The 25,646-nt window shown below is 39.7% G+C and overlaps 1 protein-coding gene across 22 annotated transcripts in view; it reads right to left on the reverse strand.

The window, feature by feature from the left end:
• Positions 1–24,834, reverse strand: part of SSBP2 (single stranded DNA binding protein 2) — a 305,690-nt gene extending 280,856 nt beyond the window's left edge. For all 22 annotated transcript variants that reach the window (XM_068980373.1, XM_068980366.1, XM_068980367.1 and 19 more), the window contains exon 1: positions 24,739–24,834. In XM_068980373.1, the coding sequence (XP_068836474.1) occupies positions 24,739–24,800 (62 nt within the window). In that variant the 5' untranslated portion in view covers positions 24,801–24,834. The remainder of the gene's footprint in view (positions 1–24,738) is intronic.
• Between the last annotated feature and the right edge of the window lie 812 nt (positions 24,835–25,646).

The following is a 25,646-nucleotide window of genomic DNA, read 5'->3' on the forward strand; positions in this document are numbered from 1 at the left end:
TTATTTTTGAAAGAATTTTTAAATAAATTATTTTCTTTTTAAAAGACACTGTATTTTTAAAAAAATTTTTACATAGTCAAAAACATCTGTAACTAAAAATCTGCAGGCTTGAGTTTTATCTCGATTGAAAAGCAGACTGCTCATATAGAGTGATACACTGAATTACACTTATTCTGGAAGGAATGATGCTTAAGCTGAAGCTCCAGTACTTTGGCCACCTCATGTGAAGAGTTGACTCATTGGAAAAGACTCTGATGCTGGGAGGGATTGGGGGCAGGAGGAGAAGGGGATGACCCAGGATGAGATGGCTGGATGGCATCACGGACTTGATGGACTTGAGTCTGAGTGAACTCCGGGAGATGGTGATAGACAGGGAGGCCTGGCATGCTGCGATTCATGGGGTCGCAAAGAGTCGGACATGACTGAGCGACTGAACTGAACTGAACTGATGGTACATAATTCTGATTTATATCTATCATTTAACTTTACATCATTGACTAGATTTTTTCAAGGAATATAACCTTCTGCTAATTAAAAAAAAACTAGACTTTTTATATAGCTCAATCCAAATCTAAGTAGAAACTGAGGTTCCTCCTAAGTGGTAAAATTTCAGCAGATTCATTTTAGACAAGAAATGAACCAAAATGATGAACATCTTACCTGTTATCATCAGTAAAAAATCTATTTAATAAGCAAATCCCCCCCAAAATCATTTCTAATAGTATTGTTACTGTAGTAAAAACCACATAACATAAAATTTACTATCTTAATCTGTTTTAACTGTGAAGGTCAGTAGGGCCAAGTATATTCACATTGCTGTGCAACAGATCTCCAGAAATTTTCATCTGGCAAAATTGAAACTCTACACTCATTTGAAAATAAATGTTCAATGGAAAACAACAGGTTCAAATACGGATTCTATAAACACTAAAATGTAGGACCTTAGGTTTCGAACTACTTTTGTCTCAGATTCTTTGTCCACAAAAGAAGAGTGTTGGTATTGCAAGACAATGAATGAAACCACTAATTTAATATCCTGTATTGCTTAGGTTGTTCCTTAGCTGGTTCAAATATGTTAATAGTTGATTAAGAAACAATATATAAACGCTTTACCTTTTTTAGATGACCAGGGATTTAAAGACTAACAACTAATATTTTCACAGAGCAGAATTATTGCTCTCAAGAAGTAATCACAAATCCATGTGACTGCCAAGCCAAATGTATCTTTGGCAATATCCTATGGAAAAGTATCTTAGCTTATGCCAACTAAAGGAGAACGATTTCCTGGCTGCCTAAATAAGCTTCAGGCAAAAAGTGCTTATCCATTTCAAGTGTTCCAGTAACCATTCCAGTAAGGAACCTTAAAAAATAGAAAGTCAATTACTTTATCCAAATAGAGTTCAATTAATATGATTTTTTTTCAACTTCAGATTTCAACATATCTACAGGAGAGATGTCATCCAAGTTAAAAGGATTCCCTTTCTTTTTCCGTAAGAACAACGAACCATTTATTTGTAGATTATTTGGGAGGGCTAATTCCCAGGGCTTCTCTTCTCCCTGTTGGCTCTGTATAACTTGCGAAAGTGCTAAGATAAAACCCAAATTGGAACTTTTATTATAAAATTAATTTACATGGAGAAATGAAAAGTTCTATCTTCATTTCAATTATGTCAGGAAAACAAAATCTTTTGCCTTTTTAACACTGCAATGTGTTGGAGCATCAGATTTTAAGGTCTTAAAACTGGATTCAAAAGATGATTTTTGAGTTAATGTCTTACCTCAAATCAAGGTTGTCTGTGATATCATTCACTTCTGTAAATTAGAAAATCTTTATAGTAATACTTAAAATGTTATATCAAAAGTAGAAGAACCTACTCAATCAGAAACATAATATAAATGGATTTCAGAAATTAAATATGCAAAAATTAATGGCGTATGATGTTAAACCATCAGGTTCTTCAACTGTTGCCCTAAATCTTTTATCTTAGTTTCTAAATATGAAAACTATCATTCTCTTTTTTCCAAAATAATGTTGTAATCCATGATCCACAGTATGGATAAATTATTTATTTTTTAAATACAATATGATATATAAAAATCAGAAATTTATTATTCCTGAAAAAAAAGAGATCAAATAAAATGTCAGGTCACTTTAAAAGTATAAAAATTAAAATCTGAAGTTTATTTAAGTAAATATTAACATTTATTTGAAGAAAGATATAAAATAATAGATAATTAAAATTTAAAACATACTTTCTATGAATAAAAATCATAAAGAAAAAAGACAAAAATGTGGCTCTTGGTAATCTGTATCAAGCTTTTTTATTTTTTCATCTCCAAGAAATACCTTTATTGTTTTATACCCCTGCTCCAGTTTAGCAATCAATGCTATAAGTCCATTAGCAGGATTGGAGTTACTTATTTTTTTATTTTATTTATTTTAATTGGAGGCTAATTACTTTACAATATTGTGGTGGTTTTTGCCATACATTTACATGAATCAGCCATGGGTGTACATGTGTTCCCCATCCTGAACCTCCCTCCCTCCTCCTTCCCCATCCCATCCCTCAGGGTCCTCCCAGTGCACCAGCCCTGAGCACCCTGTCTCATGGATCAAACCTGGACTGGCGATCTGTTTCACATATGATAATATACATGTTTCAATGCTATTCTCTCAAATCATCCCACCCTCGCCTTCTTCCAGAGTCCAAAAGATTGTTCTATACATATGTGTCTCTTACGCTGTCTCACATATAAGGTCATCGCTACCATCTTTCTAAATTCCATATATATGTGTTAGTATACTGTATTGGTGTTTTTCTTTAAACATATATTAAAAACCACTGGTCTTTATGGAAGAAAATAATAATAATTTACAGCCTAGACTGCAACACATGCAATAAGAGTAATGCCAATGCACTCGGCAAATTTACTCTAAACATCTTGCAAATAACATTTTAAATGTTTTAAACAGTTTTGCTTTCACATGTTCAACTTTCTATCAAATTCTATCAATTGCTATCAAAATTCTACCAAGATTGAATAGAACCTCCTACTTAATTTTTTAAACTAAGTTCTGAATGATAATCTACCAGAAGAAATGACTATTTGCTTGTTTTTCCTGTTTTGTTGCTTTTTATAAGAACTTCCCTTTTTACAGATACAATAAATCACATATGCAAATACGTAAAACAAGCAGTCTGAATGCAGCTTTTATCTGTGATATGAAACTTTTTGTAGCTTGGTTACTTTGAGTGTTTCACATAGAGGAAAGAAATCTTGACTACAGGTGAAATTGAGTTTTGTATAGGTGCACCTATCACTACAATAAAGTATCTTATGCTCTTTCTAATAAACATTAAAAAAGAAAAAAACAGCCAGACATCCACAATCATTCCCACTCTCCACTTCACTATTTCAGTAGCCTGATCCATTGCTGGTTAAGTGGTACCTTAACATTTTAAACAATTAGAAAAACAGCACACTCAAGAAACATTCAACTTCTACCTTTATACATTTTAAATGAATAATTCATCATTGGAAGGAAAGAGATCTGAGAAAGCAATTCTAAATTTAAAATTCTCCAACTAGGATAATTTCAAAAGATTTAAATATCTGAAATATTTTAATTGATTGTTAAAACTGTAGACTTTGTCAGACAAAATTAATATGCCCAGAACCCCCCAATAATCAAGGTCTTATTAAGCTTCTTTTAATGTCAATCAGCAAGATCAAATGCTATCAATCAATAGAAAAAAAATATGAAGGCCCCAATAATCTCAGGATTCCACTGAACGAAAAATATAACTTGTAAGTCAGCCAGAGAAAAGAATTAGTCATATGGTAATAAACAGAAGAAATAGGGAGAGTGCCCATGACTTTCAAGCATCAGAAAAATGAGTCTCCCTTAGTCACACTAAATTACGATTGTAGGAATTCTCATCACACATCAACAGCTGGAAGAGAAGGATCAGAGACAGCCATTACGGCCACACGGGTGGAAGCTCATTAGACTTCAAACGGAAGTATCTGCACTGATAAGTGATATGTAACACATAATGTGAATTTGTTATAATCTACCTAAATTGGATTACTCAAAATTAAACAGCCTCAAGAACTGTCCTTCAATACCCCAACTTTGCTGACAGATCATATCTATTACGCAATGTAAGAAATTATTAACCTAGATTTTACTGATTCCTTTTTTCTTTCTATATAACTCACCTTGATCTGACCAAACATCATACACTAGACAGTATTTGCCTATAGCAATATAATTTAGGAAACTGAAAGATCTCCCATAAGCCTGGCTATTTTTGTCTACATAGAGTCCTGAATACTAAACAGTACTTGTTTCATCTAGCTGAATTTCTACGCATTTAAAACTTATTCTCTGCCCTGTAAAGGAAGTCCAAAAAATTATAAACATCATCAGTCTTGCAATTATCTGGAGGAAAAAAAAAGCAAATGTATTAGCTAACGAGACTATGGGAAATGTGCATGTCGTATCATAAACACCTATTCATTCAAAGTAAATGGCCGAAAGGATGACATTTTCTGATTAGAATAGAGAGTTAAATCCTTTATTTTAATTAAAGCCACTTAAATGAATTGGTAGGTGATGTGGAAAAGTAACACCAACCTGTTATCTGATACTCCGCCTTCTACAATTTTTTAAATATATGGATAAAAATGTTATTGTTTAATTTGTTGTATTATTTACATATTAACAGTAAGAAAAAAATGTGGTAAAACAGAAAACATAGCAAGATATCTCTAAGCAAGACTTTATATTTTAAAGGGCTGGTAAACCAACTATAAGGTATTTTTCATCTTGGTTTCCGGTTGCAGTCTGACAAAAATATCTCCTTCCCTCTACTTTAAATGACAGCAGGCTACTATCAATACAACACATATACAATTCTTAAAGTTCCTAGCCTTGCCAGGAGAACAAGCCAAACAGATGAGAAGTACAACCACAACCTCAACAAATTTCCAGTACACACCATTCAGACAACCAACCAGCACAGGAAATGGACTTAGAAAGGGCCGCATGAATCTATTAAATAGAAAGATTTATCTATGTTTAAGAAGTATTTATAAGGAAGACATTTAAAGGTGGAATGCTACACTCTGAAGCCAGTACCATCACTGCCTCTCCAATCAGTAACGGGTTGTCTTACAACTGGTATCAAGACCATTGCCCTTACTGGAAGATTTTGCAAATAAATGCCACTTTCTTCAAGTTCCCAAGAGAAAAATCAAACTGACTTATACGTGCTCCTCACTGTTGATTTTAAATGAATATAAGCATACTAAATTAGTGATCAAATGAAAGTATTTAAGAATTTTGCTGACAACAGCAGTGGTTGAAAACTTTAACTCATTTCATGTGGATCTCCAATTCTATTAAATATACACTGACAAACCTTAATTTGTTGTATCTTTTATAACTAGACAACAAAAAATAACATGTTAAATACATTTCAAAGCACAAATGAAACAGTCACAAGATTTATGTAAAAGGCAAATATGTTATTAACAATGTTATATAGAACTAATTCTTATACTCTAAATTTTAAAAATCCAAATATACTCTTAAATAACTAAATAATTGATGTTACTATTCTACAAACAGTAATTAACAACCTATTTTGTAAACTTCTCTACTGACAAGGCAAAGATGTTACAAATTTTATCATGAAATAGTAATATACATAAACAGAACACCAGTAACAAACTGTACTTTATATCATTTTTACATATCCATTTGTTTTCCTCTGTGCTTAAGCTGATCCTGTTACAAATAATAAAACACATTTATCAATCCATTTGTGCTTTTGTATCACATCTGGGTAAGACTGAATGGACATTTCTTTTTAAACATCTCAGATGACCTGTTTCCCATTTTTAAGCTGGTAGAAAGTAAATTCTAACCAAGGTACTTCCTGGCTTGAACCCCAAGTAGCCTCAGGGTGAATTCAGAACTTAGCATGGCTTTCATAATCTATACAACTCTCTAAATCCAACATTCAGTTTACAGGCGATATGGAGAACAGGAAATCACCTTAAAGAAACCAAACAAAGTGAATTTGAGTCATTCTATAGGACAAGGACTGGACTTTTCAACACTTCAATTTGATGGGGAATATAGGAGGAAGATAATGCTCCAGAATCAAGATTAAAGGATTTTTAGGAAATAAAATTAGTAAAAAGAAAGAAAAAAAACTAGGCTTTTTTATCTCTGTAGCCTCCACAACCTTTTCAAAAATCACCCCTCCCCTCAAACACACAACTAAAGCGCTGCTGAACTTACTGTTTCTAGAAAGGGTGAGAGTCCCTCTCACTTCTACACTTCTCCGAAGCACAACCTGCTCCCTATGCCAAAAGCCCTGCTAACTTCTCTGGCAGGGTGTATCTTACCCCTTGGTGTATCCCCATCGTCTAGCACATACCTGGCACAGAGCAGAACTTTGAATAAGTGAATTCAGTAAGTGAATACAGTAAATAATTTTAAAAGCTTTATTTTAACCTTCTGGTTTTGAAGAAGGAATTTACTGAGGGCTGGAAAATGATAAATGCCCACAAATGGGGCTTCCCAGGTGGCGCTAGTGGTAAAGAACTCACTTGCCAATGTGGTTAGATGCCAGCAACACAGGTTCGATCCCTGGGTGGAGAAGATCCCTTGGAGAAGGAAACAGCAACCCACTCCAGTATTCCTGCCTGGAGAATCCCATCGACAGAGGAGCCTGGCAGGCCACAGTCCATAGGGTCACAGAGTCGGACACGAATGAAGCAACTTTGTACACACGTACACACACACACACCCCCTCTTATTTAAAAGAGTATGTTTTAGTCAAGTAACTTTGATGCTTTTCTTATTAGATAATATTAAAATTTTGTATGTATGTATGTAGAGAAAAATCAGGAACGTTATACGATTATTTTTATTTTCTTCATTTTGCTTATCTGCATTTTTAACATTGAATATTACTTAAATACTGAAAAGTATTTTAAAGAGTACTATTGGGCACTACAGGAGTTTTACTTAAGTATTCTCGTTTGTCCCTTTTACCAATTTTAAAAGTAGAAAGGCAATGTCACTAAGCCATGTCCAATTCTTTGCGACCCCTGTGGACTATAGCCTGCCAGGCTCCTCTGTGCATGGGATTTCCCAGGCCAGAATAATGGAGTGGGTTGTCATTTCCTTCTCTAGGGGATCTTCCCCACTCATGGATAGAACCCGTGCCTCGTGCTGGGCAGACAGATTCTTTACCACTGAGCCACTTGGGAATCCAGAAAGGAAATGTAGAGATACTCTACAGGGAGGAGTTAGAATATGCTAACCAGAGACTTTAAAAAATACTTTCCCAGCAAACTTTTGCTTTAAGGCTAACAGTGAACTGACCGGTAGCCTTACAGGCAGCTATTAAATTCTTAAACTATTCCACAGTCATTTCCCAAGCATCACTTGAAAATGTTCCTTTCATTCCAATCTCCTGAGATTTAAAAAGGCTGTTAAAAATCAGCTGAAAAAAGCTAGCAATGTCGGAGAAGGCAATGGCACCCCACTCCAGTACTCTTGCCTGGAAAATCCCATGGACAGAGCAGCCTGGTGGGCTACAGTCCATGGGGTCACTAAGAGTTGAACACGACTGAGCGACTTCACTTTCACTTTCCACTTTCATGCATTGGAGAAGGAAATGGCAACCCACTCCAGTGTTCTTGCCTGGAGAATCCCAGGGACGCGGGAGCCTGGTGGGCTGCCGTCTATGTGTCACACAGAGTCGGACATGACTGAAGCGACTTAGCAGCAGCAATGTAACCCCACCAAAGAATCTCACTGCATCCTAAAAATTATTTTTAAAAATTCACTTTCTAAGCCCATCCACTAAAACTACACTCACTTTACCTACTTTCTTCTTACCCTTCCATATCCCCTAGAGAAATCTAGTTTTGTGATCTTTTAATAAAAAGTAGTTCAAAGCAACTGATAAAACTTCTTTATAAGATAATAAAACCAAATAGTGTTTCCCAAATAATACTTCCCCCCACCCGCCATGCAAAATTACCCAGTTAGAAAATCAATATCCTCTTCTATCAGACATCTCTAAGCTTCCTTTCTCAAATGAAGGCTATCCACATGTAACGTCTCCACTTTCTTGCCTGATTGTTGTTTAGTCGCAACATCGTGTCCAACTCTTTTGTGACCCCGTGGACTGTAGCTTTTCACCAGGCTTCTCTGTCCATGGGATTTCCCAGACAAAATAACTGGAGTGGGTTGCTATTTCCTTCTCCAGGAGATCTTCCCGACCCAGGGATCAAACCTGCATGCCCTGTGTTGGCACGTGCATTCTTTACCACTGAGCCACCAGGGAAGCCCCTTCTTGCCTCACACCCAAGCCATTAAAACACTGCCTGTTTGCTTGGGTGTATTCCCTGGTGGCTCAGCTGGTAAAGAATTAGCCTGTAATGCAGGAGACTCAGGGTTCAATCCCTGAGTTGGGAAGATCCCCTGGAGAAGGGAAAGGCGACACACTCCAGTATTCTGGCCTAGAGAATCCCACGGACTATACGGTCCATGGGGTCGCAAAGAGTTGGACGGAAATGAGCGACCTCCACTCCAATGAAGCTGCTCCCCACAAGGTCACAGCGCATCTTTTATTCTAAATATTCACCCTGACTAACCTCCTCATTCTTCTCTATCCTCTATCACAGTATCTTATGCTTCTGTTCTCAAAAGTCCCCTTCCTTGACTTCTGTGATGCCAGTTCCTTAGGAGTTTCCCCTCATAACCCTCTACTGCTCTTTCAGTTCCAATCTCAAAGCTTGTTCTTCAACCTGTCCTTTAAATTGTCCCTCAAGTTCCAGCTTTGATCTCTTCACACTTTCTCCTTGGACATTTCCGTGCAAAATTACTTCATTCCCACCCAACTTACGGCTTCAACACACAAAAATGGGCCATATATAAGGGGTGAAAGTAGCAGAATGAATCTATGCTGTGAAAAGTCGGGGAGCGGGGTAGGTTGGGGCAGGAGGGTACAATGTGTCAAACTTCCAGAGTGCTGGTAATGTTCTTTGTCTTGATATGGGTGCTTGGTTAACACTGCTGTGTTTAGTAAAAATTCATCATGCTATATACACTTACGATACGTACACTCTTCTGTATGACTGACTGTCTTACTTTGATAAAGAGAAAAAGTTTAGATTCCAGGTCAGCCATGTGTAACTTAGCTAACTCACGTATCCTATTAAAGCCTTAGTTTCTGCATCATTAAAACGGAGATGACGAGATGATAACACCTACTTCACAGCACTGTTGAGAATGAAATAAAATATAAATAAGTTGCCTGGCCCACTGCTTGAAACACAGGTAGCTTATGCTTACAAATGTTCCTGCTCTTTCCCCATACTTTCTCAATTCCGTATCTCTAGCCTAGACATCTGTCCCCTCAATGCCCAACCAGCTCAAGAACTACATATCTAAATTCCCCCTAAAGCACTCCATTTCTAGGTCTGAAAGGCATCTCAAATTGAACATATCATCTTCCTTCTTAATAAATCTATCTCCTCTTCCTCCTGTAGTCCCCTGAAGTCTGACTGAAATTTCTATACAAAATTACAGCCTTAAAAACCCTCATTTTTCACATTTAAGCTACCAAGTCCTACGTATTCTACATTTTAAGACATCCATTGGACTGCCAGTAGTGTAGAATATGGTGTATTATTACAGCAGTTAATTTGTTACAACAGCTTCCCAATATCATCTCCCCCTTTATCCCAGCCTCCATACTACTTCCAGAATAATTATTCTAAAATGTACCTCAGACGATGTAACTTTTCTGCTTTAAAATCGCTTATCTTAGGGCTTTTCTAGTGGCTCAGGGGTAAAGAATCTGCCTGCCGATGCAGGAAACACAGGTTTGATCCTTGGTCTGGGAAGATCCCACTTGCTGCGGAACAACTGAGCGTGTCCCCCATAACTACCAAAGCACCTAGTGCCCACACTCCGCAGCAAGAGAAGCCCCGGAATGAGGAGCCTGCGAACCACAATCAGAGAGGAGCCCCGCTCGCTGCATCCAGACAAAGTCCATGTAGCAATGAAGACCTGGCACAGCCAAAGTAAATAAGTAAAATTTAAAAAAAAAAAAAAAAATATATATATATATATATATATATAATTGCTCATTTCCCTGATCAAGTTGTCATTGAATTTTATTCTGGAAATAGTTCCTGTTGGATATAGAGAACACACTAGTGATTGCCAGTGGGGAGGATGTGGGAAGGGCATATAGGGGCTGGGAAGTGGGAGGTACAGACTCCTGGGTGTAAGGCTACAAGGATGTATTGTATAACACAGGGAATATAGCCAATGCTTAGTAATAACTTAAAATGAAAAGTAACCTTTCAAATTATATGCTGCTGCTAAGTCGCTTCAGTCGTGTCCAACTCTGTGGACAGAAATGGGTTGCCATTTCCTTCTCCAGGGAATCTTCCTGACCCAGGGATTGAACCCAGGCCTCCCACATTGTAGACAGACACTTTATCATCTGAGCCACTGCTTTTTCCCATAAAGTCCTTAAACAGGTTCTAAAAACTAATTTTAAGTGCTATTTTGACCAAACCCAATTTTTTAAAGAGCTCTGTTTTGTCAGGGCATTGTATACGAAGAACTGAAAGACTTACTTCAAATCTATAAAAATTTAGAACTTGAACACAGGGCAGATCTCTACCGAGTTCATCACCTCAGCTCCCTTACCTGATGGCTCCAGGTTGAGCTCTACAGAGAGGCGGCATTGACCAATCAGAGAGCAGGAGAAGAAAGAAGCGCCCCTCCCCGCCAGGCCCCCAGCCTCTGGACAGTGGGCTTGACGTGGCTGTGGTCCCCATCATAAAACCGCAGCTCCAGGAGGGGAGCCCTTCAACAATGACCACAATGTTCACCAGATTCTGGTAACTGCTCTCTTTCTTTTCCCCTCAGACTGGAGAGGGGAAAAGCTTCTCTTGTTCCTAACCCCTGGGTGTTAATCCATCCCTAGTGAGTTTTAATCGTGCACATACCTTCAATAAACTCTCTTCACATGTTCTTTTAAGGGAGCTATCCTACTGGGGATCGAACACAAACACAGAAATATTACTAACTAGCAGCACTTTAGACAGTGATTGCTATATCATGGACTCACTTGTTAATGATTCCCCATCTTACAGAAAAGCATCAACATCATTTTTTGGCATTAATTAATATACTGCTGCTGCTGCTAAGTCGCTTTAGTCGTGTTCGCCTCTGTGCGACCCCATAGACGGCAGCCCACCAGGCTCCCCCGTCCCTGGGATTCTCCAGGCAAGAACACTGGAGTGGGTTGCCATTTCCTTCTCCAAACTAATGTACATATATCCAATAATCACAATACACATCTTAAACTTATCCATACTGTATGTCAACAACATCTCAAAAACTGGAAAACAAAACAAAACAAAAAACTGAAATTTTATATTAACTATTTCCCAATCCAAAACCAAAAGAAAAAAAACTGCCTGTGCCTCACCCTGGATATAGCTTGGTACTTCCAGCTTAATATGGTCACAGTAGATTCTTCTGTAGGTGCAAAAATTGTATATTAGTTTCCTATGGCTAGCTTCCCTCATAGCTCAGTCAGTAAAGAATCTGCCTGCAATGCAGGAGACCTGGGTTCGATTCCTGGGTCGGGAAGATCCCCTGGAGAAAGAAATGGCAACCCATTCCAGTATTCCTACCTGGAGAATCCCATGGACAGAGGAGCCTGGCGGGCTACAATACATGGGGTCGCAAGAGTCAGACACAACTTAGCGACTAAGAGAGAGAATGTGTGTAACAGATTCCTATCAATTTAATGGCTTGAAACAACACAAATTTATTATCTTCTATACGGGAGATCAGAAGTACTAAAATCAAGGTGCTGGCAGGGCTCTGTTTCTTCTCAAGGGTCTAGAATCCATTTTCTGCCTTGTCTAGCTTGTTAACGATGACTGCGTTCCTTGGCCGCTGGTCTTACCCTTTCCCTTCAAAACCGGCAGCATTCCCAATCCCCTTCTCTGCTTCTGTCACCACATGGCCTTGCCTGACTCTGAACCTCTAGTCTCTCTCTTACAAGGGCCCACGTGATTACACTGAGCTCATGCAGATCATCTAGGGAGGAAGTAACCCATCTCAAGATCCTTCATCCAACACCCTCAACTTAGTCATATCTGCAAAGTTCATTTCCTAGGTAACACAGTCACATGTTCTAAGGGTTACGATGTGGCCATCTTTGAGTTGCCATTATTTAGCCTATCATAGTAAAAATCCAAGGTGCTGATTGGGGAAAAAACACAAAGACAAGAAATGGAAACATCATTTAAAGTTTTAGTTAAAAACTTGCCTATACTGTAATCTTTTTGGCCCTGAATCCAATTTACTGACTGAGTAACAATCTGAATTAAAAATGAATTAGTAAGTCATTTCCCAAGATGAACTTCTTACCTGAAAACTATTCCCAGTATATACACACAAACATAAATATTGTGTAAATGTATGCATTTTATGGTAAAAACAAAAAATCCTCACTCTAGTCTTTTTCATTACAATATTTCTAAATGAAAGAATAATAGTATCAGTCCCTCAGTTTAATTTGAGGGGGAAAAATGGTTATTGAAATACCTTTAATAGCTTCCTAATAACAGCTATTGCTTAAATGCACTGATAGAGTGTAATAATCACATAATTTTAATCCCATTTTAATGACAAATAGCACATGACACTGTGAAGAGTGAAACAAAGGAACTGTTTCTATTTTCTCCAATAGTCAGTACTATAGAAATTACTATGTAATAGACTCAATATGGTTGCACTATTGCTCCTAGACCACATGGAACCTTCCAGATGCCCTAGTCCAAAAACAAAAAAAAGAAACCAACAGGCCATATGTTGGGTAGACGAGAGAATGAAAGGAAACTCATAATTAGAGGAGAAAGCATTTTTTCTACACATTACATATTCTATTTATTTCTGTCTCTAAAATTTAGTAAGTAAAGTAATTCATTCCAGATTACTTTGCCTCTAGAAAGAATGGAGAAACAGCTCTACCTGAAAATATAATCTGAACTCTTAATTGGCATCGTCCTCTCTGAGAAGCATTGTATCCAAATCGTTAAATCTCAGATACCAGCTAACAAATTTGGAGCTATTTGTGGAGGGACCACTTTGGGTAGCTATAATTCTGCCCACCTTTTTAGCAGCTGTAAAATGTTTTCTTTAACCTTCTTCCTTAACCTCTTTCTTCTTCAATGCATCCAACCCCAGGTAAAAATGGATATGTGTAAAGAGAACTATCCAAGCAATCCCCTCCCCCTCACTACCCTCGTGACTTCCATTATTTTTTTCCCCATATGAGGCAATAAAACACACTGAAGCAAGATGTTTAAAATCGGCAGTGGACTCAGAAACCTGGGTCTGAATTCATACTATACAATTTACTACCTGGCCTTGGACAAAGTATATAACCTCAGTGAGACTCAGTTTCCCCCTATGTAAAATGGGGCTTTATATAAACTTTATGAAGCTAGTGAATGGATTAAGTGAGCAAATAAAAAAGCCAGATAAAAAAAGACAAACATTGCATAATTATACTTTGGCTCAGTTGGTAAGGAATCTGCCTGCAACGTGGGAGACCTGGGTTCAGTTCCTGGGTTGGGAAGATCCCCTGGAGGAGGGCATGGCAACCCACTCCAGTATCCTTGCCTGGAGAATCCCCATGGACAGAGGAGCCTGGGGCGCTACAGTCCATGGGGTCACAGAGTCGGACACGACTGAGCACCTTACAAACACACACACACACAAAGTATTCCTGCCTGGGAAATCCCACGACTGAGCGACTTTCACACATACATACACAAGTATTCTTGCCTGGGAAATCCCACGGACAGAGGAGCCTGGCGGGCTACAGTCCATGGGGTTGCAAGAGTCTGACACGACCTGCCGACTAAACCACCAGAGTCGGACACAACTTAGTGACTAAACCACCACCAAAGTATCCAGAAGAGTCAAATCACTGTGGCAGAAGGGTGACTGCCAGGGGCTGGGGGGGAGGAGAAATGGGGAGTTATACAATGTTTCAGTTTGGGAAGATGAAAAAGTTCTAGAGAGGGCTGGTGATGATCCTGCACAACAATGTGAATGTGCTTAATAACCACTATATACATACACATACATATATTGTGTAAAAGTATTTTATGGCAAAAAAAAAAAAAGCCTCACTGAAATTTTTTCATTGTGTGAAAGTTGCTCAGTTGTGTCTGACTCTTTGCAACCCCATGGACTGTAGCCCACCAGGCTCCTCTGCCCATGGAATTCTCCGGGCCAGAGTACTGGAGTGGGTTGCCATTCCCTTCTCCAGAGGATCTTCCCAACCCAGAGATGGGACTCAGGTCTCCCACACTGCAGTTGGATTCTTTACCGTCTGAGCCACCAGGGAAGCCTGGTGTTTTTTTATTCATTACAACATGTCTAAAAGAAAGAATATTATCATCAGTCCCTCAGTTTGATTCCAGGGGAAAAAATGCTTATTAAAAAACCTTTAATAGCTTCCTAATAAATAGCTATTGCTTAAATGCACTGATAGAGGGTAATCATCACATAACTTTAATCCAATTATAAATGACAAATAGCACATAACATTGTGAAAAAATGAAATGTACACCTAAAAATGGTTAAAGTGGTAAATGTTATATATATATTTATATATATATTTACAACCATAAACACAAAAATAAGAAAAGAATATTCTATCAATAATCCATATAAAAAAAAGTTCTCTCCCTTATTGGAGAGAGGCGCAGAAGGAAAAAAAACACTACCTCAGCTCTCCAAATTGAACCTAACTGGCAAAAGAATAGAGTTCATCAACCTAAATTAGCATAAATCTTCACAGACTAGAAATCCAAACTACCTCCAAATCCCAAACCAATCAATTTATATAACAAAAGCATATGAAGTTCAAATAAATAACAGATTTTACTTATGGTGTAGCACTTTTGGAGTTAAGTAATTATATAGGATTCTGTATAACCCACGTTGTAACAATATTTTTCACTTAAAGTATTGATATATTCACTTGAAGTATTGACATGACATTCATATATATGAATCTCTTATTTTAAAAGAGGCAGCTGTAGTATAATGAAACAAACACTGACCTAGGAACCAAAAAAATCTAAATATGACTAAACTCTGCCGTGTATTACCTATATTACCACAGTTGGGTAAGTCAATTTCCATGTACAAAGCTCTACAGTCAATGGGAATTACCACCTAACTCATAGAATTATTGAGAGATTTAAATAAAGCATATTAAAATGCCTTGAAACTCTAAAGCATAATTCCATTTATACTATTAATTTGCTGAAACACAAAAAGACTATTCTATCAAAAATTCATGTTAAAAATGTACATGTATTTCACACTGATACAACTAGGTAATCTCCTGTAGTTCTGAAAGCCACAGAAGGCACTAAACGCCTATATTAGAGAAGACTCTTCTTTAGGAACTACATACTAATCCTGATTCTAAATGTTAGAAATATTGGGGAGAAAATGAGCTAAATATAGTGACATCCTGTTGTGATATATTTATAACCAGTTACATCCTTGATCCATTAATTCCACAAATAGCTAATCAGAACTCCAAGCACTGTGTTAAGCAGTAAGACTACAGTGGTGAAGACAATGCCCATGGTTCTTTCTCATCAGGGAACTTCCAACCTAACCAGATGAGACATTAAACAAAACATCACACAAATGATCCGTAAATTTGTGACAACATGAAAAACGAAAAGTAGAGGTTGCTATGAAGCACAGTAAGGGGGTCTTATCCAATATAGGAAACGGATGAGAAATACTTATCCAGTTGTACCCTCCTTTCTCAAACCAACCGGCCTTAAGTGTTCAATAAATCTTAAATATTTCTTCCATCAATAATATTATAAAAGCCAAATGTTCCACTCCCTTCATTAGGAACAACTATATCCCTGGGGTTCAGAAGCCAAAAGATAGGCAACCGTACTATTTAGGAAGACATACAAACTAAACTCACCACCCAATTGCTCAATAAGAACTAAAACCAGACTCTAGGAAGCATAGCTTCTTATCCCAATTTTGACTCATATTTTATATATCCTTGAGCAATTATGCTGATGCTGAGAGGTTACCTCAATGGTAGTTTAGCCTGTTTAAAATGCTCTAACCCCAAATCTTCTCATGACTGACTCTCAATATTACTCAGGTCTCTACTTACTCAGGTCTCCCCTGAACCACCCAATCTAATGCAGCCTCCCAGTCATTCTCTATATTACAATTACACTATTTTATTACCTTTTTAGCACTTCTATCTAAAATTGCCTACTGTATATATTGGGTTAGCCAAAAGATTCATTCAGATTATTCCATAAGATGTTCCAATATTTACTTGTTTATTATTACGTGCTTCTCTTTCAAACTTGAAAGTAAGTTCCATAAGGCAAGGACCCATTTCATTCTCTCCATATCTTCAAGATACATCTTCCTTGCCAAAGACCTCCAGTTGTGTTTAGGTAGTTCAGATACAAGGGAGGAATGTTCCCAGCCTGGCGGATGACCAATTTCAGTCAGTTATGGTTATCCCATTACCGTCCCCAGTAACTGGTTTAGCGGAGGGAACCTAATAGTTTCTTCAATAAGGCATAAGAAGACATCTGCTAAGTACCTCAAGAAGAAGCTTTTCTCTCTGATTAATGAGACATAAAGGAAAAACCTTACCCCTTCTCCTACATTTATACTTGGTTGTATGAGGAAGTGACTCTGGGAACCTGATGCAGGGACACTGCATTCATGGAAGGGAAAAAACGAAGATGGCAGAGAAGCTGATCTCTTGGTGTTCTTGAGTCTAAATCAGCGCAGAAACTACCTCTTCTAGACATCCTGTTATATGAGAATTTCTTAAGCCCTGACCAGTTAAGCCATTTTCTATCTCTCGTTTTGATACCCGCCACCAAAAGCTTCCCTGGTGGCTCAGAGGTTAAAGCGTCTGCCTGCAATGCGTGAGACTGGGTTCAATCCCTGGGTTGGGAAGATCCCCTGGAGAAGGAAATGGCATGTCACTCCAGTATTCTTGCCTGGAGAATCCCATGGACGGAGGAGCGTGGTGGGCTACAGCCCACAGGATCGCAAAGAGTCAGACACGACTGAGCGACTTCACTTTCACTTTCTTTCCTTACCAAAAACACAATAATCTCCTAAGTCTCTCGTTTCTCCTGTAACATTAACAGAAAGCAGCACCTACAGTCTAGCGGATTCTTGAGATTAAATGAGACAATGCAACTAAAGCGCACAGCCACTAAGTCACGTCCAACTCTTTGGGATCCCATGGACTGAAGCTTGCCAGGCTCTTCTGTCCATGAAACGCTCCAGGCAATTTCCTTCTCCAGGGGATCTTCCCCATCCACGGGTCAAACCCACGACTCACACTTGGTAGCCAGATTCTCTACCACTGTACCACCTGGAAAGTCCCAAGTAATGTGGCAAATAGAAACAAATACTCAAACGACAGCATCTGCTGTTACTGTTGCTGTTAAACATTTAACTTTCTATGACAAAACTCCACAAACTTTTTATGCAGTATTTGGGATTGTGTTATTTTACAGAAAAAAAAATCATTTTAATCCTGTTTAAATAAAATCATTTTTAACAGGATTACTCACTTTCTTTACTTTTTTATATTAGTAAAGAAGATTTGGTTTTTTCCCTCAAGTTTGAAGTAGGTAAAAACAAGATTAATCAAGGTAAATATCAGATCACTAAAGAAAAATAATCATATTAATTTCAGGTGAGACTCTTTTTGGCATCAACTCCTCCCTTAACTTACACAGAGCTAAATAAAAATTTTCATCTACTCTTATCTTCACAAATATTTCATTAGTATTTTGAGATGGCTTGTGTTGTGTTAGTTGCTCAGTTGTGTCCAACTCTATGCAACCCCATTGACTACAGCTTGCCAGGCTCCTCTGTCCATGACATTCTCCAGATAAGAATATAGGAGTGGGTAGCCATTCCCATCTCCAGGGGATTTTCCTGACCCAGGGATTGAACCCAGGTCTCCTGCATCACGGCAGATTCTTTACCATGTGAGCCACCAGGGAAGTAGATTACACTAACTACAAATGTATAATATGTTAGTAACTAAATCTATGTTATAGACACAATTACAAAAAATTCTTTTTTAAAAAAAGCATTATCAGTTTCTACAATTTTTTTCTGTGCTCAACTACTTGTTTGATATGCCATGAAGCAAAATTAACATAGAAGATCAAAAATAGATTTCCAGCAGTAAGTTATTAATAAAGTAATATTTTAGCATGTTTACAGAGGCTTACTAACCAACAATACATCACTAGTACACAAATATTTTCTATCCTGGAAAGCTCACTCCCGCTGAATTGTGATCTAAAATGTTGATGGCTCATTACTACTGGAAAGGTGTATGGGTCCTACATGAAACAGAACAATCAAAATTCTTAAAGTAAAATATGAAGGAGGTTTTGTCACTACTAAAGAAGTGACACCAACCGAAATGTCTCTTTTAAAGAGGAACAAAGAACAAATATTAATTCCTTCACTGCCTGGAAATGCCCAGGCTCTTGTGAGCTCAGATAAATTTCTGGTTCTGTCAATATTACAAAAACATTATTAGCACCACTTCTCAAAAATCTTTACTAACCCACTCTGACAAAAATTACCAGTTACCCATTATGACCAATAAAAATTTGAGCAACTTGTACAGCTATTAGAAGTTATCTGGAAAAACACTATTCTTCCCTGGTTTTTCTACCTGTTTTTCAACATTTCACACAGTGACTAAGATATATAGTTCAGGGAAGAATAGCCTCTACTATTTCTGTACTACTGAAAACAAGTAGGATATAAATCTTGGCAGACCACCTTTCGGATCACTCTTTAGCATATACACAGGGTTTTTGTAGTATAGTCAAATAACTCACAGTCCAACTCATGTTAAGTTGTATATATGAATTACATTAATAGATGTTACATATGTAAAACATATATAAAATCTGACAAGCAAATTTTAAAATCCAAATATAACCACTTACTTTTTAATTCCAAACTCTTTTCAGATTTCAAAATATATCTTATTCTATTGCTCCAGTGCTATTTTAAGGCCTTCCTTTGATAAGCAGTAAGTTATTAATAAAGTAATATTTTAGCATGTTTACAGAGGCTTACTAACCAACAATACATCACTAGTACACAAATATTTTCTATCCTTCCCATACCAACGTCAAAGCAATAAAGTACACACAATAGTAGGGATAATCCCACACATTACAGAATAAAATTATCTTCAATATATATTTTAAATTAAACATTCTTAGTAGTTTCCCGTCTTTAAAGTCTAGTACATTAAGCCTCAACCTTATGTCCCAACATTAATTTAACTGTTGTGATCTCTATGGAAGGGAGAACATTCTAAATTCTCCAAATTTTACTTCTAATTCTAAACTACAGGGGTGGAGTGTTAATAAACAGCAACCTCGGTATTCCAATCCTTGTCTACAGTGTATGTTTCAATTTTAAAACAAAATAATTCTATTTTCTGGTAGTAACTGAAGATGTAAGATGCATTTAGTTCACTACTGCAAAGTAACTAAACTTAATTTTTTTCACCCTAAATTGGATTTATATGGCAAACTGGCTGTAGGGTGTGGAAATAAACCTATTTTTTTTCTCTTTCACAGCTCTGAAAAAATACACCTCAACATTATTACTAAGAGTAATAAACCTCTAAATAAACAATACTAAAAGTTAACTCTCAACATCTTACACTTTTTTCTTTAGATTTGTTCCTTCAAAAAAAATCATTTTTTGGATACTTCTAAAATAATGGAAAGGAGATCGATCATAAGTAAGGCTCCCAGAGCTGACATATCAGATACAAGTTATTCTGGAGGAAACATCCTGGGGATTGAGAAGGGAAGAGTCAATTGAATATCGTACAGAAAATTTAATCCCCATAAAGGTAGTCCTTCACTGGTTTTAGAAATCTTGAATTGTGTTAAATGAATTAACTGCTTCTCAATCAAGTTTCTGACAAGATCTGTATTATTTCACTTGCCTTATTTCCTTCAGGAAAAAAAAGAAGGAAGGAAGAAGAAAAGTTTACCATTTTTAGGGGGGAAATTTAATAACAAAAAAGAGGTCATGCTGATGCTAATATCTACAAACTCTCTCATATGGAGTAGTATTTATTGTTTTTTCCAAATTTCCAAAATTCATTTGACTAAATTCTATTTCACACATAATCATGGCAGTCTATGTGAAATCATACTTAAATGATCATTAGATTTTTAACCACTTAAAAATGAGTTTATGTTGTCTTCATAGTTTAAAAACCAAAGTTACTTCTCAGAGCCCAGGGTCAAAGGTACAGATTTCTATAATTTCTGACAAGTTTAACTTAATGTCACTATTTAGTATCTTTGTTCAATGTTATTTTATAACACATTCATCTTTCTGTGCTATTACATAATTTTAAAGATGAAATTAGTTTAACAAAAAGTAGTATCTCACTCATCAATTTGCAGGTGCTAGGTACTCTTTCTGTGGCAGTGGTGGCATACAGAGTGGTCTAAAATTCAGCAACATTTCATATATAACTTGTTCACTACAATGTCTAATTTTAAAACTCAAATGATCACACAAAAGTTCCAGAAGGAAAAAATCTCAAGAAACAAGAATGTTTCATTATTTTAGGCTTTCAACTTTCCCTCCTAAAATTTGTCTTCCCCACACCACACACATGTCTGCAATCTGTCAAAATGGAGGTATCAGCATAAGGTGCACCAATGGTAAAGACTACATATCTGATCAAATATTTAAAGTCTGTTATATCTGATTATGTAAAGCTGTTCCCTAAATCTGTAGCAATCTACCCTAAATCAAGAAGGCAAACTAGGATAGTGAAAAAAATGTATCTTTCATCTTCAACTACAGATTTTAAGCAGAGATATCTTTGTTAGAAACCCAGCCAGTAGTGTACCTCTGGGCAAAGTTACTCAACTAGTCAAGAGTTCTCTTATTTCTTTAATGGAGAAAAAACAAATCAGTACCTTGCAGAATTGATGGGAGAATTAGAAAAAATAAAGTGCAGAACACAGTGACTTACACACAGAATGACAATTTAAATAATGATTACTCTTTTGTTATCAGTTATTTTTAAGCTAGAGAATATGGAATTCAAACTTCCAAAGTCCTTACTTTGAAGGTCACTGAAAAATTTTTTTTCACATTGAAAAAATGCCCTTGAATCTAACATCTTCATCTATTCAACAGTATTTAGTTGGTGCTTTTGACATTTGAAACTATTCAATGTCAAGGACACCTCAGAGAAGAAATAGAAGTATTATCCCTTGCCCTCAAGAAACTTACATTTTAGAGGAAGGCAGATATTAAACATCCAATTGCATAGTTTCTTAATTGCAATTGAGACTGCAGTACAATGTTACAAAGAAAGCCTGCTAAAGGGGGAAATGACCTAACAGGATCAGAATTTATATTTCTACACAAACATCCCTCCTCCCTCCAAAGGTTTTCAATCACCCTGTCTATAATTAAACCTAATCCAAACTTCTGTATAGACTTGATCCGTCTGGCTTTTAAAACAATGAAATCAGTAATTAACCTGACTCCAGTCATTTTTATGTTCAGAAGTGTATAGTGAAAATATAGAACCTGCATAAAATCTACAAATTAATTTGAAGTATCCCATACAGTGACTTAATGAAAGAGAAAGCAAAGATATAATATAGATAAGGGCCTGTCTGCTCTCCTCTATGAACTTATAAGAAAATGGTATTTCTTCATGGATTATAAAACCAGTATTTTTATTTTATGTACATGCCATTATTTTTAATGATGACTCATTTTTCAGAATGTTTTTATTGTAAAATGTTTACATATTCATTACTGAAAAACATTATTTCTGTGACTTTTAAGGTCAATAGAATTCTAGTTTGCTATATAAAAGAACATTCTTCACTCGAGCACTTTTTGATGTCTGCCTCCTTAAAAAAAATTTTTTTTAATCTGGTGATACCATTTTAAAGACAACTTCAAGACACCTATCTTCAGAAGTCAGTAGGTTATTGTGGAACAGGGCCATTAAAGTCCCAAGTACACAGAAAGGGCAAAAAATGAGTAATCAGATCAACTCTTCTAGCAAAATGAAACTTATTGCATCAAACAGAGTCTACCTCAATGTTTGTCTTAGATTCAAACAACATTCGCCTAGAAATTAATGCAACAACAGTTAACCCAGAATGGTCATTGTCAATTCTCCAAAAGTGGCCTCTTTACCTATATTTAGTCCGTAAGGCAAAGCAATCCAGATTCCTGCTGCCAATTATAATGAATGGAAGAAATTTATTTAAATCAAATAGCACCATCTAGCAGAACTCTCACCACCTGGCTTACAAGTGTAGATGTTACTTGGTGTTCAGTTTGGTAGACTTGACAGCAAAATGGCAATTATTTGTTTTCATGACATAACCACAGAATTAGAGCTAGAAAGGACTTAAGACACACCAGGTTCAACTTCCTCATTATTATGCTAGATGCTTTCAAAAATTTTTTTTACAAAGTTATCATAACATAGATTAAATTCAGCCATCCCTGGAAGTTCAAGTAAAACCCAAAATTTGGATTCTCAAATTCAACCACCCTGAAAATACGTTTAAGATATACCTCAATACACATTTCAATTCCTTCACTCCCAAACATATGAAATCCAAATACTCCGTAATCATTAAAACATCTTCCCTAAATGTTTCTATTTTCTCAGATATACTGCCACTAAATGATAAACGCACACAAATTACGCTATCTCAAAACTTCAATTCCAGTAACTTGCTATCTCTTAACGAACCTATAATGCTAAATCTTTTACATACTCCTTGTCACAGCAACAAGATCCTGAATACAGTTCAGAAAATACCTTGGAGGTGTAGGGGGGAGTATCTTTTTTTGGTTTGTTTTGATACGCCACGGCAGCCCCTAAATCCTATAGGAATTGCGTTTATTGCTGCCAACACAAAGATTAGGAAATGTTCCCAACCCTAGGGCACAAGAAACTTTCAGAAGACTACTAACTGCCTAAAACTAGGAGGCAAACCCGGTAGTTTCTGCACATTGGGTTTTTATTTACTCAGCTATTTCCTTGTGCAAGGTGACTAAAGTAGCTTTTTTCTCCAGTCTGAAGTCCTCGGAAGGGCAGAGCACGTCCAATGACAGGGATACGCCTCATCCTCAGAATGGAGGTGGTTAGTGGGAATCACCATAAGAACTGCTGCACAGAAAAGAGGGGTTCTTCCTCAGTGGTCACAGTCACTATGCGCTCTCATTTTTAGTAACAACCAAATCACCGTTACAAGCACATAAGAATAGAAGCAAACAACCCTGCTTCGCAGCGTGCCGTGACGGTGGCATCCCAGGCCGGGAGGGGCTCTTTTCTCGCCAGCCTCCCCTGGGCTCCCACCGGAGTTAACACCTGTATCTCCTCGCCACACCGACCAAACAACTAACTCCTCCCCGTCTCCTCGCTTCGACCCTTCCTGCAAGTCCGGGTTCGGACCACTGCCCCCTCCCCACCGCAGACAGCCCTCCTCGCGCCCGCGGCCGCGGCCCCCACCGCTACTCCTCTGCGCCCCGCGACCCCCGCTCGCCGCCCGGACCGCCACGGCCCTCTGCGTTTGGGAGGCTGCAAGTCTCCAAAAAAAAAAAAGTTCTCCAGCCGCCGCCGCCGCCGAGTTGGGTCGACTGCGAGCGGCAGAAACGCCAGCCTACCCCAGCAGCTCCCGCTTCTCGCCAGCACACTTTTCCTCCCCGGGAACTCGGTCCTTTGACTCCCAAACTTCAGCGGCGCCCCTGACGCCCCCTGCCCCAGGCTTGCGAGGCACACAGGGCTGCGAACGCGGCGTCCCTCCTCCGGACCAGGAAAGCCCCGACGCCCACCCAGCCCACGCCCCGCACACGCCCTCCGCGCCCCGCGCGCGTCTCCGCGCCCAGCGGGGCCCCGCTCGGCCGCTCCACGCCCGGCTTCCGCCCGCCGCGCGCCCGGCCCCGCTGCTTTCGCCTCGCCAGGCGCAACCGGCCCCGGCGCCCGAGGCCCCCGCCGCGGCGCCCCTGGAGCAGCCCGCCCCGACCCCGGCCCGCCCCCACCGAACACCCACATTCCCTCCGCGTGCCCTCCTCCACGCAGCTGCCCCCTCTCGCCCAACCTCTACCCCCGGAGGCTCTCCGCTCCCCGCAGCCCCGGACCCCAGCTCCAAAGTTACTTTGCGAGAAGGTGAACCCGCGGGTTATTTCCCTCAATCACCCAAACAAGTTTCCATCCCCGCCACCGGCACCGCCGCCGCCCCCCGACACACTCGCTCCCTCCCTCCCGCCAGACCCCACGGCCGCCAGCCCCGCGCGAGCCCCTCCTGGGAAACAGCCGCTCCCAGCACCGCACGCCCCCCACCTCGCGCACCCCTCCCCCTGCCAGCCCACCCCCCGGCTCTCCCCCGGCAGAGAGTGTCTGTGTGTCTGGGTGTCTCCGAGAGAGTGTGCGAGTGCGTGCGTGTGTGTGTGTGTGTGCGCGCGTGAGAAGGCGGAGGTGGGTGAGAAGCGGAGACACTTACTTCTCCCGGGCCTGGCTGTCGGACGGGACGGCGCTGCTGTTACTCTTGCCTTTGCCGTACATGCTTGTGCCGAGAGCAGCTCCCACTGTCACGCACCTGTCAACCCATCACAGCCTCCCCGGGAACAGCCCCGTCCCCATGGCGACCCACGCAGCCACCCCCACTATTGGCCGCCCCACGCCAAAGCTCCGCCCCCTTCGCCCAGGCAACGCACGAGACTGACAGGCCTTCCCCCCCACCGACTCCCTCCGGCCTGCCGAAGCGCGCGGCGGCGGCTACAGCCTAAGCGGCAGTCTCCTCCCTCCTTCCCTCCCTCCCGGGTTCCCTCCCTCCTTCCCTCTCCGCTCTCCTCCCTCCTCCCGCTCGTCTCCCTCCCTCCCCCCTCCGAACCCCGGCGCAAGGGGGGAATTAGAAACTGCTCTAGAAGGATTTTAAACAACTGGCTGTTCCCTCCGCCGCCGCCCCTCCCCCCGCACCGCCCGCGCTCGGCTCCTCACTGGAGAGAAGGCGCCGGGAGGAGGGGAAAGTGCGGCCTGGAGTCTCTGGCAGGAGCCGGCGGAGCCGGAGCGGCCGCGGCCCCAGACTTCAGGGCGCCCGCCGAGTACACAGGCAGATCTACGGCCCCAGCCGCCCTGGGGAGCCTCCCCCACCAGCCCCTTTCTCCCGCTCCTCTCCTGTCTGTGACCCCGCGCCGGTACCCAGGATGGATCTCTGCGGTCCTCGGCCCTACTCCCTGCGGTGTCGCCCCCGCCCAGCTCCCAGAGGGCCGGCTGGCGGGGGACACGCGCACTGTTCCCTCGACCTTCTGGCTGAGCGACTGGGAGCGACTCGCCTTCCCTCCTTGGAGGGACTGTGCCTCCGGCCCTTGGCGCCGCTGGGGTGGCGTCGCCTGGCTCCTGGGGCCGCGC

The sequence above is a fragment of the Capricornis sumatraensis genome, chromosome 9 (assembly GCF_032405125.1).
Source record: "Capricornis sumatraensis isolate serow.1 chromosome 9, serow.2, whole genome shotgun sequence".
Classification (NCBI taxonomy): domain Eukaryota; kingdom Metazoa; phylum Chordata; class Mammalia; order Artiodactyla; family Bovidae; genus Capricornis; species Capricornis sumatraensis.